Here is a 26,389-nt window from a genome sequence, read left to right as displayed (position 1 = left end):
ATTTTAAATTATGCCCCTGGTGATTTCTTTTATGACTCATGACATAAATAAAACTGATTTTTAAAAATTTTGTTTTTTTGATTATATTTTAAAATGTTTGCTAGTTCTGAATATACCACAGATATTTTGCTTTCACTATCTAAGCCTCTCATTTGACTTTTCAGTGATAGACGAGTAACTTAGACAGCGTTACTCTCTTCAAAACATGGATTTTTCTTGTGGTGTAAGTGTTGTACTGAGAAACGTGATCTATTTCTAGCACACATCAGAGCACACATCAACACTTCAAGCCTTTAGTAGTTATAATGTAAGAGGATGCTGTAATCTTTAATTATTTTCAATGAAATGATAGTCATATATATTTTTTTTTCATTTTTATAACAGATAATCATTTGAAGAGAAATTCTGAAAACTACCAGGCATGTGCTTGAAGTAAAGAGTTCCTATTTGAAGGCACAGTGCTTTTTCACACTGAGATGCAGAGAACTCCAGGAGTGCACAGGATGTTTCTTACTATGCATGAATAATTTTTATTTCCTTCTTAAACCGCAAACCTTATTCCCAAATTGCAAGAAAGAATGAAAACTGCTACAAAAGCTTAGAAACACTATTCTAGATGAAGTTAGTAATTTAATTCTGTTTCTTTACCAGTTATAAAATGAATGAATCTACTAGATATTCTTGGGCTTTTCTACTTGAAAAGCACGTATTCATTTATTTGTACAAGAATATTTATTGAGTTATTACCTCCATGTGTTCAATTTATAAAAGTAACAATTGCTTTTTTGTTCATACATTAATTCATTTGTCCTTCAACAAATATTTCTTGGGTTCCTACTATTCAATAAGAACTGTGGTTGGCACTGTACATTTACTAATGGATAAGGCCAACATGTTTATTACAATTCTATTTGTATACCTCAGAGAAATCGTGTGTGTATGGGAGGGGGAAAGATTAACACGTTCACTTCTCTCATGGAATTTATAGACAATCTATCAACAAGTTCTTTGTGATTTTTTGAAATATAAATTCAACATTCTATCTAACGTTATAGGGGAATACATAAATTAAGAAAACATAGTTCCTATTTTTAAGTAACTGATCATTTCACAAGGGGAAAAATACTAAGATGCCGAAAAATATCAAGAATTAATGTCAAATAGAATATATTCAAATGCTGTCAAAACCACCAGGAAATAAAGACAGTAATTAAATGCTAAGTTATGAGTATATTAGACTTACAAAAGCAGCCATTTTTAAGTGAAGGGAGAAAACGAAGCCATGTAACACTTCTTGGAGAAGAGTCTTGAGCTGAATGCTGAAGTTTGGGTGAACCTGGGATAGAAGAGCAGGTGAAAGAATAGTATTCCAGGTTGAGAAAAAAAAAAAAAAAACCTCAGGAGCAGAGGCACAGAGGAAGTAGCTAGTGTGGCATATTTATAAGGCTCGTGGAGACCAGTACAGGTGCTTACCTTACAGAAGCTTCCTGCACAGATGCTCTGCTCCCTTCAAGCACAGAATTCCAGTGCTTGTTTTTATATTCCCAGGTATGAAAGTTGTCTTAGGAGTTTTGTGCAAAAGTGATCAAGATGGTCTTTTCAATTTGAATGAACTTCAAGCCTCATAGTATTAAAAAAAAAAAAAGATGAAAAATTTTAAAGCCAGATTGTGTAAGTAAAATGAGCAAACTGAATGCATATCGTAGAAAAAGGAGATATTCAAATGATGAAATGTTACCTATGAATTAAGCTGGAGATAAAGGACAGAACACATTTTATTTGGCTTCTCGACCTATTCAGTCCTGAGGGGGAAAATCAAAAGAAGTTTCCTGGATACTAAATATTTCTATTAAGCAATAGTCTATTTAAGTTAAACCCATTAAAAAAAAAAAGGTTGCATTTTTGTTTTTGAAATGTCAAGTGATGTTATCTATGTCTCGTTCTTTAAATAAGGAAACTAAGATATTTCCACATTTTTCCCAACATTTATCTGAAACTTCTTAACTTTGTAACTAATTTTTTCTAGTACATGTTTGATCTGAAGGCCACAAATGATTGATTTCTTACTGTTTTGAAACTATAAATATATTGCCTATCGCTATTTCCCCCTTTAATTCCCGATGTTCATGGATGTGAGTCAGTTTATCCTCAGTGGACATCATTATTCGGCTTAGTGTGGGAGAAAGATAGTTGAATGAAAACAGGTGACTTCGTTTCATGGGAGCTATCAATAATCACCCTAACTACTCTGGGGAGTCAGTGAGGTGCCAGGATCTCAGGAGTGGAAAAGGCGTTGGGAATCATTACCAGCTCTTTTCCTTGCCCACAAGGATATGCAGATGAGGACATGTGAAGAGATTAGCAGAGGAAATATACACATAAAATGTCTCTTCTCTTTCAGATTAATCTCACAAAATACTCACTTACAACTATTTTCTTCATAGTAAAACTTCAGTTTTAAGACCATTTTAGTCTTTCCTAAAATCATCATTCGGTTTCTTTTTCATAATTACGTCTTAGACAAACCTTTCCAATTTAGTTGAACTTATTTGATGAATACAACCAATAATAAAGTTTGATTAAAATATTTTATTGGTAATATAAAACGTTCAGATGGATTGAGAGTAAAGATAATTTGTTAAGTAAATTTTCAGATCACTTTGAATATATTATGTCTTTTTTATCTTTGTTTATTCTTGTATTGTTACACATTTTTATATCATAAAAGGCAACCTAGGGCCAATGAGCATGATCTTGGAGTCAGACCATCATACATTCAAAATTTGCCTCTGCCACATGATCTTTGTGACCTTGGAAGAATTATTTAAATTCGTAGAGAATCAGTTTCTTCATTTTCAAATTGTGGGTATTAACAGAACCTTGTAGGGTTTTATGGCTAATAAATGACTTATTATATACACAAAATGCTTAGCACAGCATCCAGCACATAATGAGTAAGCTTAATAAAAATTTTAGTTATTATTAAGTCTCCAGACATGGAATTAATTCCATCATTGAGCTCAGTGTTGAGCTCAGAAGATACAAAATCGATAAGGCACGGTTCCTGAGAGAAGGCCTCCTAGAGGACATGATGATGCCTGATACAAGCCTTGAAAGAAGAGTAGGAAATAGCCAGGTAGAGGACATTGTGTAGGTTTGTATGTGACAGAAGGATGACGACCCGGGGAAGTAGTTAAGGAAGAGGGCTAATGTTTCTAGGAAGAGAGAGCCCTGTGAACAAAGCATTCTGAGGAAACTAAGTAATTTAATATTGCTAAAACTAGTTTGTGTGGTGGGATGTGGTAATAGACGAGAGCTGAGAGCATAACAGTGAATAAAATCATGGTGGAGATGTGTAGAATGAGAAACGCAGTGACTTGAAGATAGAGACCTTTACAATACTAATAGTGAAGAGATGCATTAGAAAGCAAAGCCCAGAAAGGAAACAAGTTTCCTGACTTCCTTCTCTACTCTTCCATCCACTGAAGGACCACTGGTACTAGGGATCTTCTGTGATAGAGATCAGATAGGAAAAGGCAGCACTGTTGGTAGGTGTGGGGGTGAAGCCAGAAGGGCCAAATCAATTTCCAGAATGCATAGCTGGGAGAAGAGAGGCAAGAGAGTCAGACAAAAAAGTAACAGGGACAAATGTGGTAGAGTTGAATTTAGTGGATAAAAGGCTCTGGAGAAATGGAGAGTGGAAGAGGAGTGTTTCAGAAGGATTTCGTTGGGTCATGAACTGAATCCTCCTTCATGTTCTTTGAGAGATAAAAATTTGAAATTACTCTTAAATTATTTGGAGCCAACTGGACTGAGCTCTTTAGTGTGTAGAGATGAAGCCAAGTGGAACCCTGGCTTGATTATGGTTATTGAAGGAATTGTTGGATAGGTACTATGAGAACTAAGTATAATAATAGTCATACAAATTTACTACTACTACTGCACTAAACTAATAGTCATAGAAGTATTAATGGGAAAAAAATATTCAATTTTATGGAGTAGGTGCCATCATCATTCCCATTTTGTAGATAAAAAAAACTGAGGCACAGAATATTTGGAGTGATTGCTCAGGGTCACACAACTAACTAGTACTTGATGAAGCCAGGAATTGAACTCAGGTGTTTGAATTTACAGAAACCAATGGAATCAAGGTTTTAACTAAAGGGCAGAAGGGTAGAGGATAAAATTCAAAGTCAAAATTCTTTTTACTATCTTTTATCTTCCCTGTTAGAAAGTGGTTATACTTAACGTAGATATATTATGCTGTTCTTTTACCTTGGATAATCATTATAATATAGTTTAGAGAGTCATGCCATGCGAATGGGGAAGAGAGATATAACTTTTCTTCCATAGAATAAAACATACTTTTCTCTCTGCCATGCACACAGTACCCGGCACTGTGTGGGTTCTGAATAAGCACTGGGTTAGTCTGAGTCACTGTCCACTAGTAGAAATGTGGTCCTGATTCACTCAAGTTTCAGCAGGTACATGGCTGTTGTCATTGCTTCGGTTTCTTCTCTTTCCTGGTCTTCTCATTTCTTCCTGCCCCTCCTCTGATCTGTTGGACCTCTGTCCTGGATCAGAAGTTGGGGAATGGGAGGGCTTACTGAGTCCAGCCAGAGTGTAGGCCTCCACACTTTTCTGCATTCCCTATCTGGATGGATTTCAAGGTGGGGGATTCCCTGGGGATTGATTCTCAGGCTTTTAACACACAGAAGACCCTTTCGGTTTATGCATACATGCCCATGACCTCTTGGGGGTACTAAGGAACATTCTGTGTAGAAAGGCACATTTGTATTTTATGTGGAAGTATTTATGTAGGAAGGCCTGTCTCGCATGGTAATTTCCTTTAGGCAAGTGCTGGACTATGGCTTGCAAAATATGTCCAAGGTTTTGCTGCATATCTTTTAGTCAAATTTAAAAATCAAACTATATGATGCAATTAAGTACTATAAATTCAAACCAGATATTTCGTTTCGATTTATATACATATTCCTTCACAAGATGAAGAACTATTAGCTAACTGAGCTCAAATTTAAAAGCAAAGCTAAGCAGCCATTTCTAAAAACGGGCCCCTCATGCACACCCACCACACTTTAGGAGAAACCTGCACTGAACTGTCTGCCTGCACTGTATTCCTGCCACCTGATCCAGGTCTTGTTAAAGGAGTTCCTGGAATTGTATTTCAACCAATAGGACTGAAGCTTTCACCCTCTGATGGAAGTTGTGCAGCTATAATCCTATCAGCATCTTTCCCACCAATAAGAGGGGCCCCGTTCTGACTAATCAGGACAGTGCCTTTTGGACAAAGGAAATCACAAGGATTTGGAGTTCTCGTATGCTTAAGGACAGACCAATCAGGGACCAGGGGCAGGGACTTCTTTTTCTACAAGTCAGCTCCCCTCTCTGGCTCACACAATTTTCTCTTTCCATAAAAGATTTAAGACTTGTTTTCCCCAGTTGGAACTGAAACACCAGAGATCTCTTGCCAGGTCAGAGTGGAGCAGAGCTGTCTAGAGGAAGAGGGGCCTCACTCCAGAGCTGCCATACTCCAGGGATCCCTCACGGCCATGCTGTTTCATAGCTGTATTGTTTCATAATTGAGCTGTAACACTATTGAGTTGTTGCACAGCCATACTATTCTCACAGTTGTGCTGTATCATAATTGAGCTGTTTGCACTGAATAAAGTTTCCTTCTTCACTGCACCCCAAATTGTGGATTCCTGTTGCCATTGAATTGGTGCCCATTAGCATTGGTCGACAGTTGTAATAGTTGCTTTGGGGAAATAAGAAATTACTGTTCTAGTCCTTATAGATTTTTTAAGGTTCACAGGATGCATTTATACTCTCAATCTTGGTCACCAAATTCTTTGGCTTGTGATACACAATAGAGACAGTCACTTCTCTAGGCAAGTTTACTCATCATTTTATCTTCATTCATTCATTCATTCATTCATTCATTCAACATTTTATTAATTGCTTACTATCTGCTTAGCAAGGTGCTAGGATTTGAGAATATAAAGGAAAAGGTCAAGGTTCCTGACCTCAAAGAAGTTTTTCAGCCTCTTGGCCTGGTGCAACATACCACCACCAAGCAAGCCACAAGGTGACTTATTTCATAAAAAAAGGTGAATATCCCTTCTTCCAAATCTAAAATTATGTTTCTACCCAAATGCTCTAAATCAAGGAGTGCAACAAATCAATAACTTCAGCTAACAAACTAAGAATGAAGTTTGGCTATTGTGATTTAATTTAAACCGATTACTGCCAATTCTTTGCCTTCCTAATCCACGACTGAAGTTCGGCTTTAACACAACTCGCCATAAAAGAGGCTGTGCCAGCATTCTGGAAGTTTATAATTAAGGTCATTGTTTGTGTGTGGGATGGTGTGGGGAGGGAAATGACCGCTAATTACGGAGTTTCGTTTCTGAGAGCCTGCTAGGCTTTAAGTAGCAGAAACACGAGAAGCGGATAAAGCTTTCCTCTTTTAAAACAGAAGTCGCACGGGAGTCCCCGGCGGGACTGGGGAACGTGGGGGCGCCTTTGGTGCTCCAATGGACGAAGGCGCGTTGGGACCATCGATTTTCCCCCTGCCCCCCTATCATTCCCCTTAGCGCTGGGTCTGAGGCCCCTGTCCGAGCGCGGCCGCTGACGGGGACCCTGAGGGTCTGGGGCCTGGGTACAGACGCCCTGCTCCCGGGATAAGAAGCGACAGTGCGCACGGAAGTGCGATCGAGCTCGCCCCAATAGAGGACGACTCTCCTCCTCCACTTCCTCCTGCACCGCGGCTCGGCTTCCCCGGCCGGCTCCTCCTCCTCCTCTGTCTCCTCCCCCGGCCGTCGCAGCACTCCCGCGGGGGGTGCGGCGCTCACCCCCGCAGTCCCGAGCCCGAGGGAGCTGCGGGGCCTCCAGTGCTGCTGCTGCACCCCGCCCCGCGAGTCCTGCGCCCCACAGCTCAGCTCTCCTGCCTCCCCCGGAGTTGTCCCGCACTCGCCAGAACCCCGGCGGCCGGCGAGTCTCGGCGCGCGCAGGCGGCGGGCCACGGGCACCGTGCGCTCGGGGGTGGTGGCCGCGGCTCCGGGCTCGACGCCCCGCGCGCGCTTCGGCGATGGCTTCTCCGCCACCGCGATGGCTGCGCCTTCGTCCCCGCCGCCTCCTGCTCCTTCTCGCCGGATTCCTGCTGCCTCTTTGCGGCGCCTTCAACCTGGACGTGGACAGTCCCGCCGAGTACTCCGGCCCCGAGGGAAGTTACTTTGGCTTCGCGGTGGATTTCTTCGTGCCTAGCGCGTCTTCGTAAGTGGCCACACTGGGAAGGAGGGGTCGGCCCCCCTCCCTCACCTTGCGCACCCACCCTACGTTTCAAACCCCAGAGGGAGAGACGTCTGGGAGATATCCCGCTGTCTGTCTGTCCTCCCCCACCCCCCCGCCGCCCCACAGGGTGGTTTAGGTTTTGGGTGGATGAAATATTGGAAGGATGAACCCTCGCGGCACCCACCCAGTTCCCTCCTCTCCTCTCCCTCTTCTGAGAGGAAGAGGTTTGGAACAGACTTGAGCTTAAAACTTGGGGAAAGTGAGACATCAACAAAGGCTGGTCCCGCCGGACTCCGCGCAGCTTCTGCCAGTATCCGGGACCTAGTCAGTTTCATCTCCAAACTTCTTTTTCTCCGTAGTCGTTTTCTTCTCATAGACTTAAACACCCAGTCCTTTTCGCTCTTTCCAAACAAGCCCTCCCCCTACTCTTTCCGCCTTTCAGCTGATTCTATTTCTCCTCATTTACTCCTTTTCCAGACACTCTAATGACTAAAGTGACCATATTGTCATAGTAAATTCATTGTGTCTTATCTCTGTGACTGTCAGACCTTTGCCCATTTGAAGGTGAACAGAGGAATTGAATGGGTCATCTGTTCTTTTTATAGTGATTCATTATTTAGGTCATTGTTCAGAAAGAACAAGGGTGTTTGCTGAGTTTTCACTCACTACAGGTCATTTGAATACTGCAGTATTTAAGGATACGGTTGTGTTTCCAAATTGCCAACGTTTCGCAAGCAAAGACCGTCAGAATTTGTAACACAGTTATTGTCGTTATTGGACTGAGATTTGTCTCTGACTTTACCAAACGCTGACATCATTCTCACCACCCTACCCCCATATTAGCGTTAGAAATACTGATTTGGTTAGTGTTCACTGGATGTCTTCTGAAAATCTTGTTTTCAAGAGGGAGAACTGTTCTTATGGTTCTTTCTAAGCTCAGAAATTTTAACAGCCTATTTTTGTTTCTAAATTTTCTTTACATTTTAAAATATTGTGGTTTTTTTGGGGGGGGGAAGGATGATAATTTTGAGGGTCAGTACTTAGAACCATTTTTCCAATTCATACATGCCTGATTTGAGGATAGTGTAAATATTTTTCCATGACCGTTTGAATATTCAGTAGGATTTATTCTTATCCTCTTCCTGGATGTTGCTGAGTATCATTCATTTTGATCACAACCATTGCAGCAGTAAATAGTTTGTAAGCAGTTAGTGGAAACTAGACATTGTTTTATGTAGTGAGCTCAATTTTGTTTGTTTCCAGCTTCATTGCTTTCTATGAGACCTGAGCACAGATTTTCCAGAATGATAAAAGTAATCTTTAACCTTATGCAACATCTACTACCTTCTCATTTGATTTAGTCATTTGTCAGCCTTATCTGTTATTTACAAATTTTTTTTGTTTCCAGATATTTTTAAGTGTATGCCTTTATGGTACAGAAGATTTTAGTTGATTAGATTTAATTAGTACAGAAATTCTAATAATTTTGAAAATATATGTTGTCTTTTGTAAAGAATTAGTACTTAAATTAGCAAGGTTAGAGCACTTGTGTACTTCAAAGTTGATGGAATGTTTTGCAGATGTTGCTCTTAATTCTGTGGCAACCCTCTGAGTTTAATAGTGTAAAGATATGAGACAAGATGATCAACTTGAAGTGTTTTTACTATGGAAAATGCTGCAATATTGAACCGTTGGCGTGAGATATTTACTGTTGTGGGTTATGAGGCTTGATGGCTAACCTTTGACTAGTCATTGAATGTGCTATGACCTCAATGGTTTATATGACTTCCCACATGGGCCTTCAAGGGTAAGAGTAAGGTAAAATTGAACTTGTTTTGTTTTCATAAAATACTTTGAAATCATCATCAGTAACTTTGTTACTGATAGTCTAGTGAGCTCCACGTAGAGCCTAAATTAAAAAATAGAAATCAACTTTGAGATTTTTTTTAAACAAAATATATATAAGGAAAAGTTTCTACTTGTTGGGCTTTTCAGATTTAACAAAGATTAATACAAAAATTATGCTTAATTTTGTAAAAAGGCAGTTTTAAATTTAACAAGCATTGGAATCCAAGGTACATGGGATGTCATTTATAATACTACCAGCTTCATTTATTATTTTAGTTATTTTGTGTGATTATAAACTTCTAAAGGAAAAAAAATCCACATAATAGAAAAGTTTTTGCTAATTAAAGATTCCTTTCTTCTGAAAGAATGCCTGGATTAATGAGGAAGCAACAGTAATAAAGTCTCCTCCTGCTGCTTCCAGTTTCTATAGTTGTCTAAATACTTATGGAAAGCTATAGAATCGTTTTGTGTCAGTTTTTCTTGTTATAGAAAATGTTATTGAATTATTTCCATATTGTTGTTAAAACCAATGAATCAATGTTTGTTACAGAGAAGGAAAAATAAAGCATTAATCAAAAATATTAAGGCGATTCCTCAAGAAAATTCCTTCAGATGAGTCTTAAGTATGAAGTAAAAAGTCACAAAAATAATGATTTAAAAATTATGAAAACTAAAAAATAAGCATTCTATATTTTTCTTGTATGCATTAATTTGTGGTGGCCATTTCGCCAAACTTATATAAAATTTAAACATCATACACAGTCCAAGAAGTAAAGTCATGTTTTTCTTGTGGAGAATAATTGGAGAAATTAAAAATTGCACCCTAGATTTAGTTATAATAATGATATCTTTCATTTAACTATAGTAATGATATTTTGTAATTTACAAAGCACTTTTACTTATTATATCTCATTTCACTGTATAGCACAAACCACCAAGGGAAGTAGAGAAGCAGATAAACTCATTCTTAGAGATGAGGAAACCAAGGTCTGAAGAGATTTTAGTCTTTTGGGTATTTGAGTAAGTTAGTGTGGGGTGGAGGGCAAGGTGGGATTAAAAGATAGTATGAAATTCAAATTCCACTTAGTTTTTATCTAAAAAAATTAAAAATTTTAAGAAGAAAGTAATTGAACAGTTTTCTTATTTATTCTTCAACTGTAAGTTATACAGTTCTTATTTTATATATATGTTTATGTTTAAATAATGCTATAATGAGGAATACTGGATGAGAATTTTTGCTTTTTTCACTGTTAAACACTAATTGAACCTTATTTACAACTACTTCGTGTTGCTGTGACCCCAGAGACAAAGTGTGGGTGAGTATGCCCTGGACACAAGGTCCTGCAGAATATTTAGTGGCTCTAATCTTAACTTCCTGTTTGTAACACCTGGTAAGCTTTTAAAATAAAACTGTGGCCCTGGCTGCATTTTAGATGTAAGTATAGAGCTCCGACTTCTTATTCCAATAGTCTGTGGATCATTTCTCCTTGACTAGCCAATTTTACTTCAATCTGACTAAAAATGAACTCCTTTTTACCAAGAGATGTCAGTTGCACCTCTGTTTCTATTAATGGTATCATCATTTTCTCTGTCACCCTGGAAATAATTTCATATTCCTCCCTCTCATTTTCTATTTTTCTTTGTCTCTATAACTGCACTCCCCTAATATTAGTCAGTGATTAGTCACCAGGCAGAAGGTCCTAGAAACTCTTCCTTGTTAACGTTTCTTGCTTCCATCTCTGCTTTCCACTTCTAGTGCGACCCTCTTATTTCAACCAGTCATCACAAGTGTGGTCTGTGGCACTCGTGTCCACATCCCTTTGCCCACCATTGGGCTTTTAAACCTGCAAAACATCTTACATGTTTCTAATAGTTTTATCTTTTTGCAGCATCTTTTTGATCCTGGTATTCTGCTGCTAAAATTAACTCAACAGTGCTACCGTGGCCAGAGAGGGCCCAAACTGCTAATCTGGATGAAGGCCTCTTTTAGTCTGTCCCAGTCAGCATCCACTTAAAAAAGTTCATGTCCCATTTCTCTTCTCACAAGTGTAACTATCTCTACAAAACTATGCCAGTGTATTTTCTTGAACTTTAGTGTGACTTTCTCTATATTGGTTCTCTTTTCTTGTCATAAATAATATACATGCATAGACAATAGCATTATTATTTAGAAAGCAAATCCTACATAGATTACTCCTGATTAAGGCCCATGTTTTACAGGATGTTATAAAAGAGAAGGGAAGTATGTAGAATTTATAGTTACTGTGTCTGTTTTACATCATAAAAATGTTGACTCTATAGCACTTTTTATTTTAATGAATTATAAATCTGAAATAACATTCAGCGCTGAAATTTTATACACATTTCTTTCTATATACGTATATAATAGCTTTTCAGAAGTTCCTTTTTGGTGAAGGCTCATTGGTAAACCCAGAGTCGGCCAAATATATTAAACATGCTTTATCTTGGAGAGAGAAGTCAGTGCTGAAAGCAGCCAAATAACTTAGTTCATTTGGAGGATTTAAAAAATGTACTTGTCATTGTTTGGCTGGTTGCCTCTCCTTGGTAGTTAAGGTCACATTCCCTGAAGCAACTGCCCTTAAAGTAAGAGAAAATGTATTCTAAGGGCATCCTCCTGGTTAATTTCTCTAATCTTTTGTCTGTTTCCTCTTCCCTCCCTTACCCTCCATCCTTCTGCCCCTCTCTATCTTTCTTCACTTTCCCTTCATTCCCTTTTTCTCTCTCTGTCTGCTACTCTTATCCCTCCCCCACCCCAGCACACACTTTGCCCTTTATCTTTTAGAATTTCTTGGCATGATATTAACAGCCTGCTCATGTATGTACACCTTCATTTTGGAATCATCTAATGGAAATATCTCACATCACTTAAAAAGAATGATGAGGATGGGGATCCTGATACTGTTTTGGGGCAAACTTTCCAGAAAAACGTGGAGACTGTCCGGTGAATATTGCAGGCATCAGTTTTTTGCTGCTGACAGTGAAATCTGTCAGCCGTGTATGTACTCCATCTCTTCACCATTTTCAGGAAATGTTGCAAGACAACTCTTCCCTACCCTTCTTTTTTTTTTTCCTTGAAATCTTGCATTTGAGTTAATGGCCCTTTAAGAAAACAAAGGAAAGAAAAGCCCTTTTAGAAACAGATTTTAACTTTTATATTTCCTACTTTATTAGGGAGATTTTCATTAATTGTTTTTAGTTCTGATGCCATCATCTTGTATTTTTACATTGCATTTAGATTTTCTAAGTTTGCTTTTATCTACTATTTACATTCAAAAAAATTTTTAGGTAATTATGGTGGACATTGTTATCTCTGTTCAATAGAAAAGGAAACAGACTCAGATTTAAATGACTTTCTCAGCTGATTTATATAGCGATTGTAACCTTTAGTCCCAATCCTTGTTTGTTAGACAATGCTGCTTATATTGCAAACATTTTTTTTCTGGTCTGTCACTCCTCTTACCCTAATTAAGTTGCTGTAGACATTCATTAGACATTCTTAACTTTAACTTCAAGTAACAATTATTTCATTTTTTTAATAAAGTGTTTCATTAATAGACTCAAAATTCACCCTTCCAACACATTAATAGGCTTTTCTTTTCTGTAGTAGGTGTTGCTTTTATATTCCTTAATTTTCTCAGCATCTTTTACTATCCTGTACCCTTTATTCTATACAAATATTTAATTTTTCTCTATACAACTCCCTCTTAACACTTTACATTTGTCTCTCTTAACATTTGTCTAAGGCAATTTTACTTTCTCCATCTCATCATTTTTCTCTTTTAAAAACTTTATAATGCTTTTAAAAGTAACTTAAATAACATGTTGACATTTTAGACAAAGAACTTTGTTCCTCAGCTTCTGTTCTCCATTAACCTAGCATTTAGGAACTGACAGTGCTCATGCATTCCTTTTATATTATTCTACCATTTCTGTAGTATTTCACCAATGTGCAAGACCGCGCATGAAAGTATGCTTAGGAAAACTTGATGAACACCCATATTAGTACACTTAATTACCATCATTTCATGCCTATAATGTGCAAATGGTCTGATGAAAAACAGCAGCCTTGTTCTTGGTCTCATGCAAGGAGCTCAAACTACGTGCTGCCAATAGAATGTAGTTTTCATTTAGAGTTCAGTACTCTGATAACTTCCCAGCCCTCTGTCTTATAGTGGCCAAGTAAGGAAAGCATCTGCAATCTAAATAAAGAAAATTATTTTACAGATAATTTAAATAATTGGATATTTAATAGGAGATCATTTCTGCCTTTTAGAGGGCTAGGGGATAGTGGAAATGGCTTATTTATATATGGCTATTTTAAGTTTAAGACCTATAGTTATCAAATTTATTTGCTACTCAGCTGTCAGTTTAAAAAACTTTTCTTGAGTGCTTATTATGTGGCAGGTACAAAGATGAATTAGAGTCCCCTACATTCAAAGAAGTAATTTATCATAAAGTGGGAAGAATAGCATTGACAAAAAATTATAAAAGATTGTTTAATGTGATATGTGATGACAGTCCAGAAATGAATTTCACTTGTAGGTTTTTAGGCAGATTCTGAGAACCAGCTCTCCTGTCCTGATCTCCTAGAACCTGGTCATGATCTACAACACTAAAATCGTATGAATACCTGTGCTTCTGTTACACTTATTAGGACTATTGTAGGAATGTCCCCACTCCTTTTCAGGTGTAGACTCTGAAAACTACACTTGTCTGAAATGGTCTTTTTCCCCATCATGCACTCAAAAATAAGTTAACTCAGATGAAAAGGGGGAAGTTTTGTGGTCAGTTTTTTTACCTGTAGACATGAAAAGTTTCATATATATACAAAATTAAGCTGTTAACCATCTCTGCTGTAGAAAAAGAGCGTGAGGCCATTGAGTTACTCTTCCTATTCTTGGGTGGGGGGAAGGCAGGGGAAAGAGCCCTCTTATTCATAGCCTAATTTTTTTTCTTATAAAAGGATCTCGCTGAATGAAAACTAAATTGATGTCTTACCCAGAGTCATTTGGCTGTGATAAGAGAGTGCCAGCACTGGTGTTTTACTGATGCCAAATATGACAGCATAAAGCTTTATTAAATAGGGTGTGGTTTGCTTGGGAGTTTTGTCTTTGAGTGTGGAGTTTCCAGATCAGGGTCAGAGAGCAGGATTCCTGTAATACAGCAGTTCATGTAACCAGCTCCTGAAAGTTTAAATATGATTTCACATACCACCCACATGAAATGAAATTGAAATGGACAAATAGAAGTTAAATAAATGCATTCCATATTTCAGACTGTTGACATAAGACTATCCAAACCTGTAGAGAATTTTTATAAATATTTGTTTGAGCCAAACAAGATCTCAACAGACTGAGTAGAATGCATCCTAGAATGGCAGTTGGCAGCTTCTTCTGTGAATTTTGAATTAAGGAAGGAAGCAAGGATGATTATATGAAAGTGGGAGAAAGCAAAGCAGAATTTGGATTACAGTATAGTTAACAAGGTTATGTCCTCTCTTGAGAGTGGTTTCACTTCTGAGGGGTCTGAAAAGAGGCATTTCAAAGGTATATTAACCTAGATACAAAAAACAAACAAACAAACAAAAAGCAACATACAACAATGGCCAGGGCTTGCTTAAGGCAAAGATAAACCTTACATTAAAGAAGTTACATGCCTGGGGTGTGACTACGCATCTTGACCTGCCCAGTTAGAGATGTATGATTAGAATACCCTGTGAGGTTACTATTGGTCACTGGACTTGTCAAATCATCATAGAACCCTATTTTTATCCACAGTAGTAAAGAATTAAAGACAAGATTTCTTTCACTTAAAAATTTGCCTTCTGATTTTTTTGTCTTCTTCAAATTTTACCCTGGTAAGAAAGTAAATAGTGATCCTATTTGGCCAGAGATTGATTAGATTAATTTTGTAAAAGTAAATTTGTTAGTCACTATTTAAAAAGAAATTTAAAGTATAGTAGTTCTAAAACAACAAAAGTTTTCCAAATGGAAAATTGATAATATTTATAACTATCATACTTCAGAATCATTTATTTAGAATACTTTTTTTCATTCAGCATTCAGGATATAGAAAGTGTACAGCAAACCACACACACAGACAAGAACAAAAAGAAACAAAAATCAAAACAAAACTTCCTTGACTCTAACCAGTGTACATTTTAACAGATATAATTGATACATAATAAGCTGTACCTATTTGAATGTGACCAACATAAATTTTTAAATGTAAAAATTAACCCTGAAGTTGCCTTATAATATGTTACTATGATGGACAAACTATATTCTGTAACATATACATGTAAGAAGACACCAAATGAATAATGAAGATTATGCCCTCAGTTAATAGTTTTTTAAAAAATTGGGAATAATATTAAAAAAATGATTGCTCTTTCAAAATCATAAGACACTGTTTATGCTTTGTGCCATTTAAAGTCTTATCTTCCCCTTTGTATTTTAGCAGGATGTTTCTTCTTGTGGGAGCACCCAAAGCAAACACTACCCAGCCTGGGATTGTGGAAGGAGGGCAAGTCCTCAAGTGTGATTGGTCTTCCCACCGCGGGTGCCAGCCAATTGAATTTGATGCAACAGGTAAATGTTGATGCAGGTCTCTTTTCTTAATTTATGTCATTTGATTTTTTAATATCATTTTGTTCTTGAAAGCATTTGCTTTAGCTTAAATGTAAAAATTTAATAAAATAATGTATATAAGCATTTCAATCCCCAGAAAAGGTTATATAAAGATAAATGATTTATTATATGATTTTTTCCCCCTACAATTTTGGAGCATATATAAAAGCATTAAAAACACATTGCCTTTCTATTACTTTCGATGTCTTCAACTTTTTTTTACTTTTCATTTTTTTTTTTTTTAATTTTTGAAAATTTTAAATTACAGTTGACATAAAATATTATGTTATTTTCAGGTATACAACATAGTGATTAGACATTTATATAACTTATGAAGTGATCACTTCAATCAATCTAGTACCCATCTGACATCATACGTAGATATCACAATATTATTGACTATATTCCCTGTGCTATACTTTACATCTCCATGACTATTTTTAAGGATGTCTTCAGCTTTAAACAGATAGTGTCAATCTGCAGAAATCTGGGAAAATGTAATGAAATGTTTCTGCTTTTCTTCTAAGAAGAGGGAGCTTGTAGATAAAACAAGGCTTTTTATCCTTTCTCTGTTGGCAAAATTGAAGCATGACTCACTGACATCAGTAGAATATCAACTCTCTAAGTATAAATACACCCAAGCCTGGCGTTGTTCTACGAAAGCCAGTTGAGGATTTTTTTTTTTTTTTGTATTCCAGTAGATTTGGTCGAGTTAAAAATTCTCATCTAAAATTTATTTATGTGTTATGGTTCTGATAACATTAGAAATTTATACGGACAAATTTCTGTGTCAGTTAGGATTGTGGTAGGAAGGAGAAAAATAGCATAAGGAAAGTGAGAAATAGGAAAGAAGTTTTACATTTACATCCGTGAAATATATATAATCCTGTACACATTTGTATTGGTATATTCATGTATATTTGTGAAAGCTTAGAGAATCCTCAGAGAAATAGTGTGACATTCTTCTGGTCATAAAAGTTTTACAGTTTTTAAAAATGATTCTAGTTTGCTGGCTTCGACAGAGTATTTTAAGCTAAGCCTAAAGAAAATTAATCCTTTTTCCATATTTTTATTTCCTGCTTGTTCTAAAATCTATTCATTCTGGAAATTAAAATATCAGTGAAACAGGAGTCATGATGCGGACTGTTCCATTTGACATCGTGACCAGTGTCAGAATGAGTGTCATTCATTAAATCAGCTCTTAATAGGAATCAGGTCATGTGTTTTTTTTTTTTTTTCCATTTGAAGTCATCTGTCGTTTTTTCCACATATGGCTGACATTTGGAAAACCCCAAGAGATGTTTATAGGCTCAGGTTTACCACAAGTGGAGAAATACCTGTGACACAGAATTTTATGGGTTGGGGCATTTGTATCTTCTAACAAAATAGTCATACTAATAAAATGAAACTGTAATTCAGTTTTAATAGGATAAATTGTTCAGATGTGTTTCTGTATTCAACGCCATAGGTTTTTGTGCAGTGCAAGATAATTTATTACAGATGTTTTTTGAAATTTGTTTTTATATAATACTTTGTTTATTGAAAAAGTAATATATGCACTTGTTAGAACAAATTTCATACAGTCCAAAGAGATACAGTGAAAAATAGAACTCTTTCATATCAGCTTGCTCAGAAGCAATCACTCTAAACAATTTCTTTGTTCCTTCTAGAATTTTCTTCTACCAAAAAAAAAAAAGGCAGCTCACAAACAGAAGTATACTAAATATACTTTTATGCACCTGACTTCCCCTACCCCTGTCCCATACCTAACTATATAAATCTCTTATAGATCTTTCCATATCAACATATATTGGTTTACCTCATTCTTTGCAAATCATTGATAGTATTCTGTTGTACCATGTAGCCCAAGTTATTTTACTCATATTTCCTATTAATGGATACTTAGGTTGTTTCCAGTCTCTTGTTACTATAAACACTGCTGTGAAGCGCTTATACACAGGTATTTGTGCAAATGTGTGAATGTATCTGTGATGTCTATAGGATAAATTCCTAGTAAGGTTTTTAGATCATCATATATGTATATTTAAACTTTTGATATATACTGTAAATTATTTTTCACAAAGATTTATACCCCTCTATGTTTTCTGACACCCTGATGCCAATACCATTTATCACTATATTTTTTGTCTTTGTCAATTTTATATTGTTATAATATTATATGTATATAATATTATATATACATATTACATATATATATATAACCTCTAATAAAGTTATATTATTATATTGTCTTATGTTGGTATATTATTTGCATTCCTTTAACAGTAAGACTAGGCATCTTTGTTTTTGTGTGTCATAGTATTCCTTTTCCTGTGAGCTACTTTTAATATATTTGCATATATTTTCTGAATTTAAAAAATGATTTGTGAAATTAAAAAAGGATCTCAGTTGACAGTCCTCCATCCTTTGAGTTGCCTAGGTCAAAATCTGGGGTCACACTTGACATTAAGTCTGTTGGCAAGTCAGAATCTAACTGCTTTTCGTCATTTCACTGCTAACATCTGGTCCAAGCCACCATTGTCTCTCACCTGGATTGTTGCCCTAGACTCCTGAATTCGTAAGGATGCTGCCAAGAAGTAAATGGCACACTTAAACTGGGATAGTTTGAGGAGCTTTTAGTAAAAGGACTATTTACGAAGGATTGTGGAGGGTCTCACGGATAGTTTAGTGCCTTGACACTAAAATTTGGCCTCTAGGCCTGAAGGGAGACAAGGAAGGGAGCAATTGCGGGATCTGTACAGAGGAATAGGTGGACAGAGCCTCAGTGACAGGAGTTATGGCTTTTGTCACAGGGCAATAGCCAGCCCAGAGGGACAGGAAGGGAGGAGCAGGAGAATCAAATTCTGACCTTACTTTTCTTCCTTCTTTTGATCCTCTGCACATGTGCCCTGCTGGCTGAATCGAGTTGGGAGCCCACAGGCCAGGAGTCCATGAGTTCCTGCTGGTCAGCATCCTGGACTGAGAGCAGGGTGGAGAATGGTGGAGAGGAGACCTTAGGGTGGTTGGAAGAGAGCCAGCTTACCTCACTGTTTTTTCCACTTCTGCCCTGGCTACCCTTGATTGTTCTCTACAGCAGCCACAGTGATCCTTTACGTATACTCAGATCACAACATTCCTGCTCAAATTCTACTGTCTTCCCATCTGTCTTATAGAAGCTAAGAGGATTCTTAGATATTCCAGCCCACTATTTCTATCTGTATCTTCATCTTCTACTCCTCCCTTCCTCACTTTTTTCTGGCCTCACTGGGTCTCTTTGCAGTGTCTTGTAAACAGTAGGCACATTCCCACTTCATCTTTGCCTGGACTTTTGTCCTCTGACTGGAGCATTCTTTCCCAAATGTGCACTGACTGGGTCCCATCTCACCACCACCTTTGAAATTACTGAAATGTCATCTCAGAAGTGTTCTGACCGTCTTATTTAAAATTGCAGTTCCCTCTTTCCAACACTTAGTGCTTCCATCTTCTCTGCTTCATTTTTCACTGTAGTACCTACCTTGCCATATGTTATTTATTTTTAGTTAATGTCTCTTTCTCAAATAGGATATACATTCCATGAGGATAGTTTTTCATCCGTTTTGTTCACTTATGAAATCTCTTAGCCTAGAACAATGCCTGGTGCCTGGCACATGTTGGTGCCCAATAAATCGAATAGATGAATGAATAAATTTTAATCATAGGAGCTTTTTCTATAGTGAAGAAATAACTAAAGTTCTTCAGTTATACATGTACAAATATGTATTTTTGATCCGTTCTCTTGAATATATAGAAATACAGAATATCTACCTTACGATATTCTGTAATTACCTGGTACACCTTCTGAGACTTCTCATTAAAAAAAGAATAAATTAAGACTTTGTTTTTTATATTAGAATTTTTGTTCAGATAATGTTCAAATTTTAAAAAAAGGACAGTATTGATCTCAATCTAGTGTTGAAAATGTATGTCTAGAAACAGCACCATTTGACTATGTCTAGACTTTATGGAAGAAATACTTAAAACTTAGGACATCATCCTGAACTTCCTCACACCTCTGTCTCTAGGAACCTTTACCCATCTTGGCCCAAACACAAAAGCATCTCTGCACCACAGCACTTTTAGCTTTTATCTTTTTCATTATCTTAAGAGATAGTGGCTTTTCTCTTTCTTTCCCTTTTCTGGATCTTCAGATCTAGATCTGTGGATAAGTGTGGTTTCTAGAAGTAAACTGCCTGGGGCTCAAACCTTGGCCCTGCCCTTTACCAATGTTTAACTTTCACAGCTTAGTACTATCAGGTTACTGCCATCTCCCTGACGTAGTGTCCTCATCCAATCTGCTCCATAGGTATGCCTTAAATGGAATGAGTTAATTTATATATCAGTTAAGACATGTGAAGTGCTTAGTACAGAGACAGGCACGTTGCAAGGGCTCAGTAAATGTACAGAGACAGGCACGTTGCAAGGGCTCAGTAAATGTTTTTTATGGGTATCACTCCCTTCTCAGGCCCTGCCTATTCCTTCTTTTATCTCTATGTACTTGTTATATATTTGCCCTTTTCTTTTTTTAAAACTCATTCTTAATTTTTTCCTACCTGAAAAACTAATCAAAACAGCTTTGCCTTGAACATATTCTTCTCTTAGTCATTTTCCTTTCTCCTTTTCTTCACATCCAGGATATTGAATGCTGTACCTACCTTCATTACTTCTCATGTTTATCTATTTCAATCTGGCTGCCACTTACCCCAACCCAGCAGTGGCCCGCACTGAAATCTTTAGTGGCATCCTACTGCAGTGAGCACTTCTGATCCCTCAGCTTATTTAATCTTTCTTTTACAGTTCACCCCATTGACCATTCCTTCCTTATTTAAAGTCTCTGCTCTTTGTCAGAAACTATTATGTCCCTTTATTCCTCCTAAGCTTCTTGATACCTTATAGACTTTGCCTTTCGACTCTTTTCTTTGTTCACTCCATACCTGCTCTACGTCATGGTGTCATGGAAAGGAAATAGGCCTTAGTTAGACAGACTTGGGTTGAGATCCAGGCTCTGTCATTTTTCCAATGTTATTTTGGGAAAATTACCTACTTTTCCATGTTCTGTGCTACATTCCTGGGGTGATCATGAAGAATTCAAATTAGTTTATCTGCTTTACTTTGTTGTGTTTCTGAGTCCAGGAGAGACTTTAAAAGGTTTTTTTTTTTTTTTAATTTGGGAAATAAAATTTAAAATCATTTTATTTAAATTAGCTCTGATTCATATGATGTGGTAGATATTACAACTGTTCATCAGTGTCATGTTTCTAAAACTTCTAGGGAAACCCTTGTATGCCCATGTAACTTTTTTTGCCACTAAAACAACAGAAGTGTGTCATTTGTAGGAAGATGGGTTTAGAAGTTAGGGCATTATTCTGTCTCTCCCCTTTCATATGCCTCAGTGAGGAATGAGAGTTTAAATGATAGAGTCTCCATCGGCCTGGGTCCCTGAGTGAGGAGGATGTGAAGCATAGACTCTTACCCACAATGTATATATACAAAATAATCCTTTGCTATTTTTGGCTAATAGATTTTGGAGATGCTTCCTACTAGCATAATGAAGCCTAACCCAGTAATACATATATAGGAACATTATTAAAATCCTTTCCTAGTCTACATGCCAGTATGATCTTCTGTTAAGTTTCTTGTTCTATTTCACTGGGTCCTGGATGGCTAAGCAACTAGGTAGTATTGCTTATGCCAAAAATGGCCCCTGATTGGTAAATTGCATTTAGACTAGGAGAAACTATAAATAGACAAGTACCTAATGGGGATGCTGTAGCTTTGGGATTCCCTGAGTATAGTGACTCTTATCACTGGCATGTTCTTTGCAGGAACCCTGAAAGCTATAGCTACAGAATCATTACAGTAGATTCCATTCTTATGAAATGTGAGGCTTTGAAGCCAGGGAAGCTCCTATACACACCAGATCTTGTTTCTTATTTAAGCTGTCATCTGGTGAGGCAGAGAGGAGAGCTCTGGACAGTTGTGTGTACTGTTGCACAGGGAAGTTCATATAAGGACTCTTATCAAGGAGGTATGTCTGATTCTGTCCTACATCTTCTAAATAGACTGCTGCTACATGCGGCTTTTGGTAGTTTCGTGAGTCTGAAACTTTAGTTAAGCCCCAAAATGCCCCACTGATGGTTGTTGGGTCAACATTTGAAGTTCGTAACTGTATGAAATACTTTTAGGTCATTTGTTTTTTGGGCTGTTTTTCCTTGAAAAAAAAAAAATAGAATATGTTATCCATTCCTGTAAAAAGAACAAACCTCAGCTAGCTCCAGAATCACAATAAAAATTTTTATAGTAAGGTGCTTTTTAAGTCTTGTTGTTAAATATTGTGAATAATCCTTTCCCATTCCCCTCATCTTCCTTTTAGGTCAGGTTCTTTTCTACTGGCAATTTTAGTGTACTCAGTACAGCTCTTTTTCTTCATTAACCTGCTGCAATTTACATTGTTTTTTCTTCTGCTTATCTTATGATATGTTTGTTTTCCTGACTAGATTGTAAACGCTCCAAAGCAGGGAACAAATTTATTTCTGTTCACCATTGTGTGCTAGTGTATAGAAAAATGCCTAGCATATGGTAGGTTGCATATGTATGTATATTACATGCCGGTATTGGGTTCTTAATGAAAAGCAATACAAATAAGACTGGCTAAATTTAACTGAACAGGAATTTACTAGAACTATATTGGCAACTCAACAGTTTTGTGAAAAATGGGCAGGAACCAAGAGAAGCTAACAGAGAGAGGAACCATTAGTGCTAGGTTTTACTGCTGCTGGGATTGCTGTTGCTGACGGTGGGACATCATAGAACAATTTTCTTACTGATCTCTGCCCCTTTGCATCACTTGCTAGACTCAAAGCTTTTATGGAAGTATCTGACTGGCTGAGTCTAGGTCTTATGCCTTTGAAAGTCAGGGAAAGCCTCTTATCTCATAAAACAAAGAAATGATAGATTATGAGCTTGTATAGGGTCCTTCAAAGAAAAAAAATAAATAGAATAATAGGACCACCCTTTTTTTTTCTTTTTGATTGGAAAACCAGGTTATAGAAAGAAAACATTTCTTACGCATACTGTGTATCTTTTACTGATTAATAATTCATGGACTAATTTTACTTTTAATATTTACCAAAGATGTACCTGGATATTAGACAGTGTATAATTTATTAGAAGACTATTTCACTATGGCTCGTCATATGCATTAAGACATGTAGTAGTAGCTAAGGAGGAAAGTCCAGATTTTGGTTTTAAAGTAGCATAATACTTAGTTTCTTAGCTCTTGAAGAAAGATGAATAGTTTTAGTGTTTTAGTGTGCTTTTCTTCCTACCCCAGGACATGATTTTGGGTAGTGGGGGAGAAAGGAAGATTTCAAAAATATGCTTGGAAAACCAATCTAAACTTATTTCGCTTTAACTCTGAGCAGTAGAGACTAATAGATTTATACCAAAATAAAGAAGGCGTAACTGGAAAGTATCTAACTCTGGGGCCTTTGAAGAAAGCTTCCCAGATCAGTTAGTGACATTTGAGCTAATGAAAAATGAGATGGAATTCTCTACATGTGGAAGAGGGGTCCAGTAGAAGAAATAGTTTTCGCATATATTAGTAAAAGATATTTATGAATGAAAATCAAGTAATTCCATAGGACCTACATAGATGTGTCTAAATATCAAGCAGGTCCTTGATCATAATGTCATTTCATTCAGTGTTGTTTTGTTTTAACATCGATGAGATGCTGTAGGAACTTAACTCTTGTTTATATGAGTTAGCTTATGGTAAAATTGGTTTTGTTACATGTTGTAAAATTAGTTTCATTATACGTCGTTTTGCTTAATTGCAGAACTTATTGACAGCATCGAGGACTTGCTGTAAAAGGTTAATGTGTGTATGGAGAGGATGGTAACATGTTGAGAGTATGATAAGAAATGAAGCTGGAAGTTAGCTGAGGGAGGTTCTAAATGAATTTTAAAAAGATACTCTAAACTGTCAGTCTGACCAGATAAAATCACCATAAAGCCTAACACGCATAGAGCATTGTATTAAAAATAAAAGGAACTAGGGCTCAGGGGGTAGGTCTCGGGTCTTTGGTTCCTTGCTATGCTGTGGAGGTTCGAAGTGAACATTCCAGAGAAAATAACACTTTCAGTATATAGTCTATTACTTTTCTTGTTCATTATTTTTGGTAGAATTATACAACATCATTATCTGGATATCTTCAAAATATTGTAGACATCTCTTTTAAACACTTAAGGGAAAATGTAGAGTTCTGTGATGAAAAGTTTAATTTAGTAGAAAATTCAATCCAAGATGACGAGCTTACCTGCTGCTTTGAATTTTTGATTATGTATTAGTGAGCCTGCAGGAACAAAAAGAAACTTCAGTCTAAAATTTGTTATCTTGGGTGAAGGGAATAAAATAAAGTAAAATAAAAATCGTTATCTCTTGGATTTGTGAAATTTGGCTCTGAGACATGATCTCTATTAATTTTCTTTCAAGCTATTGACTCTTGCTTGTCTTTTTTATTTTTCTTTTTCTTGCTGATTTTCTTGACATAATATGTATACAAAGCCATATGTAGGATGTAAAAAGGAAAGCCTACTTTTTAAAAACATTTTTATAAAAATTCATTTGAGTGAAACAGAGGATACCCCTGGAAGCAAGATCTCAATAGACTGAGAAGAATGCTATGGAAAGCCTACCGTCTATTTTACAAGTGTGTATAGTGATTAAAATATTATGATTTGCATTGATATAGTAGTAGCCCTCTTGGATTTTTAAACCCGTTCATCTAGTGACTCCACCCGATTTGTAGGCTTTAACCAAGGTCTGCATGATGGCCAAAAACCAGTTTCCCTAAATGGACAGAATCATATAACCTTTGAAGAATTGTGGAATTAGTGAAAATGAAAAGATCATTTTGGGATATGATTTGTTTTACACTAGGAGGATCGATATATAGAAAACGCACTTAGTGTATCTGAATGTGGGCATGGAAAAGAAGAACTTACGCAAAGATTAACATATTTAGTTTGAGGATTAATGATCTATATATTATAGAAAATAAAAATATTCCAAACTATATTGTCAGGATGCAAAATAATATCGAGAATATTCATATAGCAGGCAAAAGATGGTCTGTTATTTCAATTTTGTCTTCATGCCTGAATTAGTTTCTTATTGCTATTATAACAAGTTACTATAAACTTGGTGGCTTAAAAACCACAAATTTATTATCTTCAGTTCTGTAGGTCAGTTCTGTCCAAAGTGGCTCTCACTGGGCTAAAATCAAGGTATCTGCAATGCCGCATTCTTTCTGGAGGCTCTGGGGGAGACTGTTTTCATGCCTTTTCCACCTTCTGGAGACCACACGCATTACTTGGCTTGTGTCCCCTTCCTCTGTCTTAAAACCCAGCAGTGACTAGACCAATCTTAGGCTCTATCATCTGGCACTAAATCCTCTGCCTTGCTGTTGTGATTACTTTGGGCCTACAGAGATAATCTGGAGTAATCTTCCACTTCAAGGTCCTTAATTTAATCACATATGCCAAGTCCCCCTTTTGCCATGTAAGGTCACCTATTCACATGTAATGTAAAGCTCTGGGGATTAGAGCTTGGACGTCTTTGGGCAGCAGGCAGATTGGGGGCGGGGTGCATTATTCTGTTACTTCAGTGTTCTTTTATGTATTTTGTTTGATACTGGTTATACTGCAAGCTACTTTAGGGCAAGAACCGTGCTTTTGTAAGTAGGCCTTGTTCCCTCTCTCTTTCTCTTTGCTTTGGCTCTGTGGGTTATGACGAATGCAAATTAGATTTAGATGTAGGCTCACGTTCAGCCTCTGACACTTAGTAGGTGTGACCTTGGTCAAATGACTTAAGTTTGCCAGCCTCAATTTTTCTCATCTGTCACATAATCATAATACCCACCCCTCAGGGTTGTCATGTGGATCAGATGAGATGATGTCTATTAAGGTACTTGGTAAAACAATGAAGTAGGATACAAATGAAAAAAAGATTGTGTAGATCACACCCATACTACAGCTGTGGGGAAGTGAGTAATTATGGAAAAGGAAAAAAAATAAGCATAATTGTGGATATTCTTAAGTGAATAATATCTTTGTTTACATTTTAAGCTCTGTTGTGGAGACATTTGGGAAAATCCTGTCCTTGCCACATGCTTTCCTTTCCTAGGAAGCAATGTTACTAACAAACTGACTATTGCCCAGTTTTCTCAGTACTAAGTCTTTCCAAAAAGATAAGGCTGATGATCTGCACTGAGGGAGGAGAACATGTAACACCTGGCCCCAGCAATGGCTCTTTGTTTAGAACGATGAGCTGCCTGCATGATTGTTAAATATGTCCCTTAAAAAAAGGAGAAGCTCTTATGTTTATATTCCAAATTCAGTGAATGGTTATTACCTCTCCCCAATAACATCTGTCCTAGAGAAGGTCAGAAGTCAGACCTTCCCACCCCAAACCACTTGCTGGAACACTTACCACTTATTCCCAGAAGGGTTTAGCTGTAGGCTATGGGCAAAGCCTGGCCAGT

At 36.9% G+C, this 26,389-nt stretch overlaps 1 protein-coding gene across 1 annotated transcript in view; it reads left to right on the top strand.

Moving 5' to 3' along the window:
• The first annotated feature begins 6,879 nt into the window (after window positions 1-6,879).
• The window catches only part of ITGAV (integrin subunit alpha V), a 78,899-nt gene continuing 59,389 nt past the window's right edge, over window positions 6,880-26,389 (top strand). Inside the window, 2 exon segments of the mRNA XM_011356435.2 lie at window positions 6,880-7,293; window positions 15,640-15,770. Of these exon segments, the coding sequence (XP_011354737.1) occupies window positions 7,109-7,293; window positions 15,640-15,770 (316 nt within the window). The 5' untranslated portion in view covers window positions 6,880-7,108.

The sequence above is a fragment of the Pteropus vampyrus genome, unplaced genomic scaffold (genome assembly GCF_000151845.1).
Source record: "Pteropus vampyrus isolate Shadow unplaced genomic scaffold, Pvam_2.0 Scaffold2, whole genome shotgun sequence".
Lineage (NCBI taxonomy): Eukaryota > Metazoa > Chordata > Mammalia > Chiroptera > Pteropodidae > Pteropus > Pteropus vampyrus.
The sequence above is the reverse complement of the archived record's forward strand: the minus strand, read 5'-3'. Positions and strand labels throughout refer to the sequence as shown.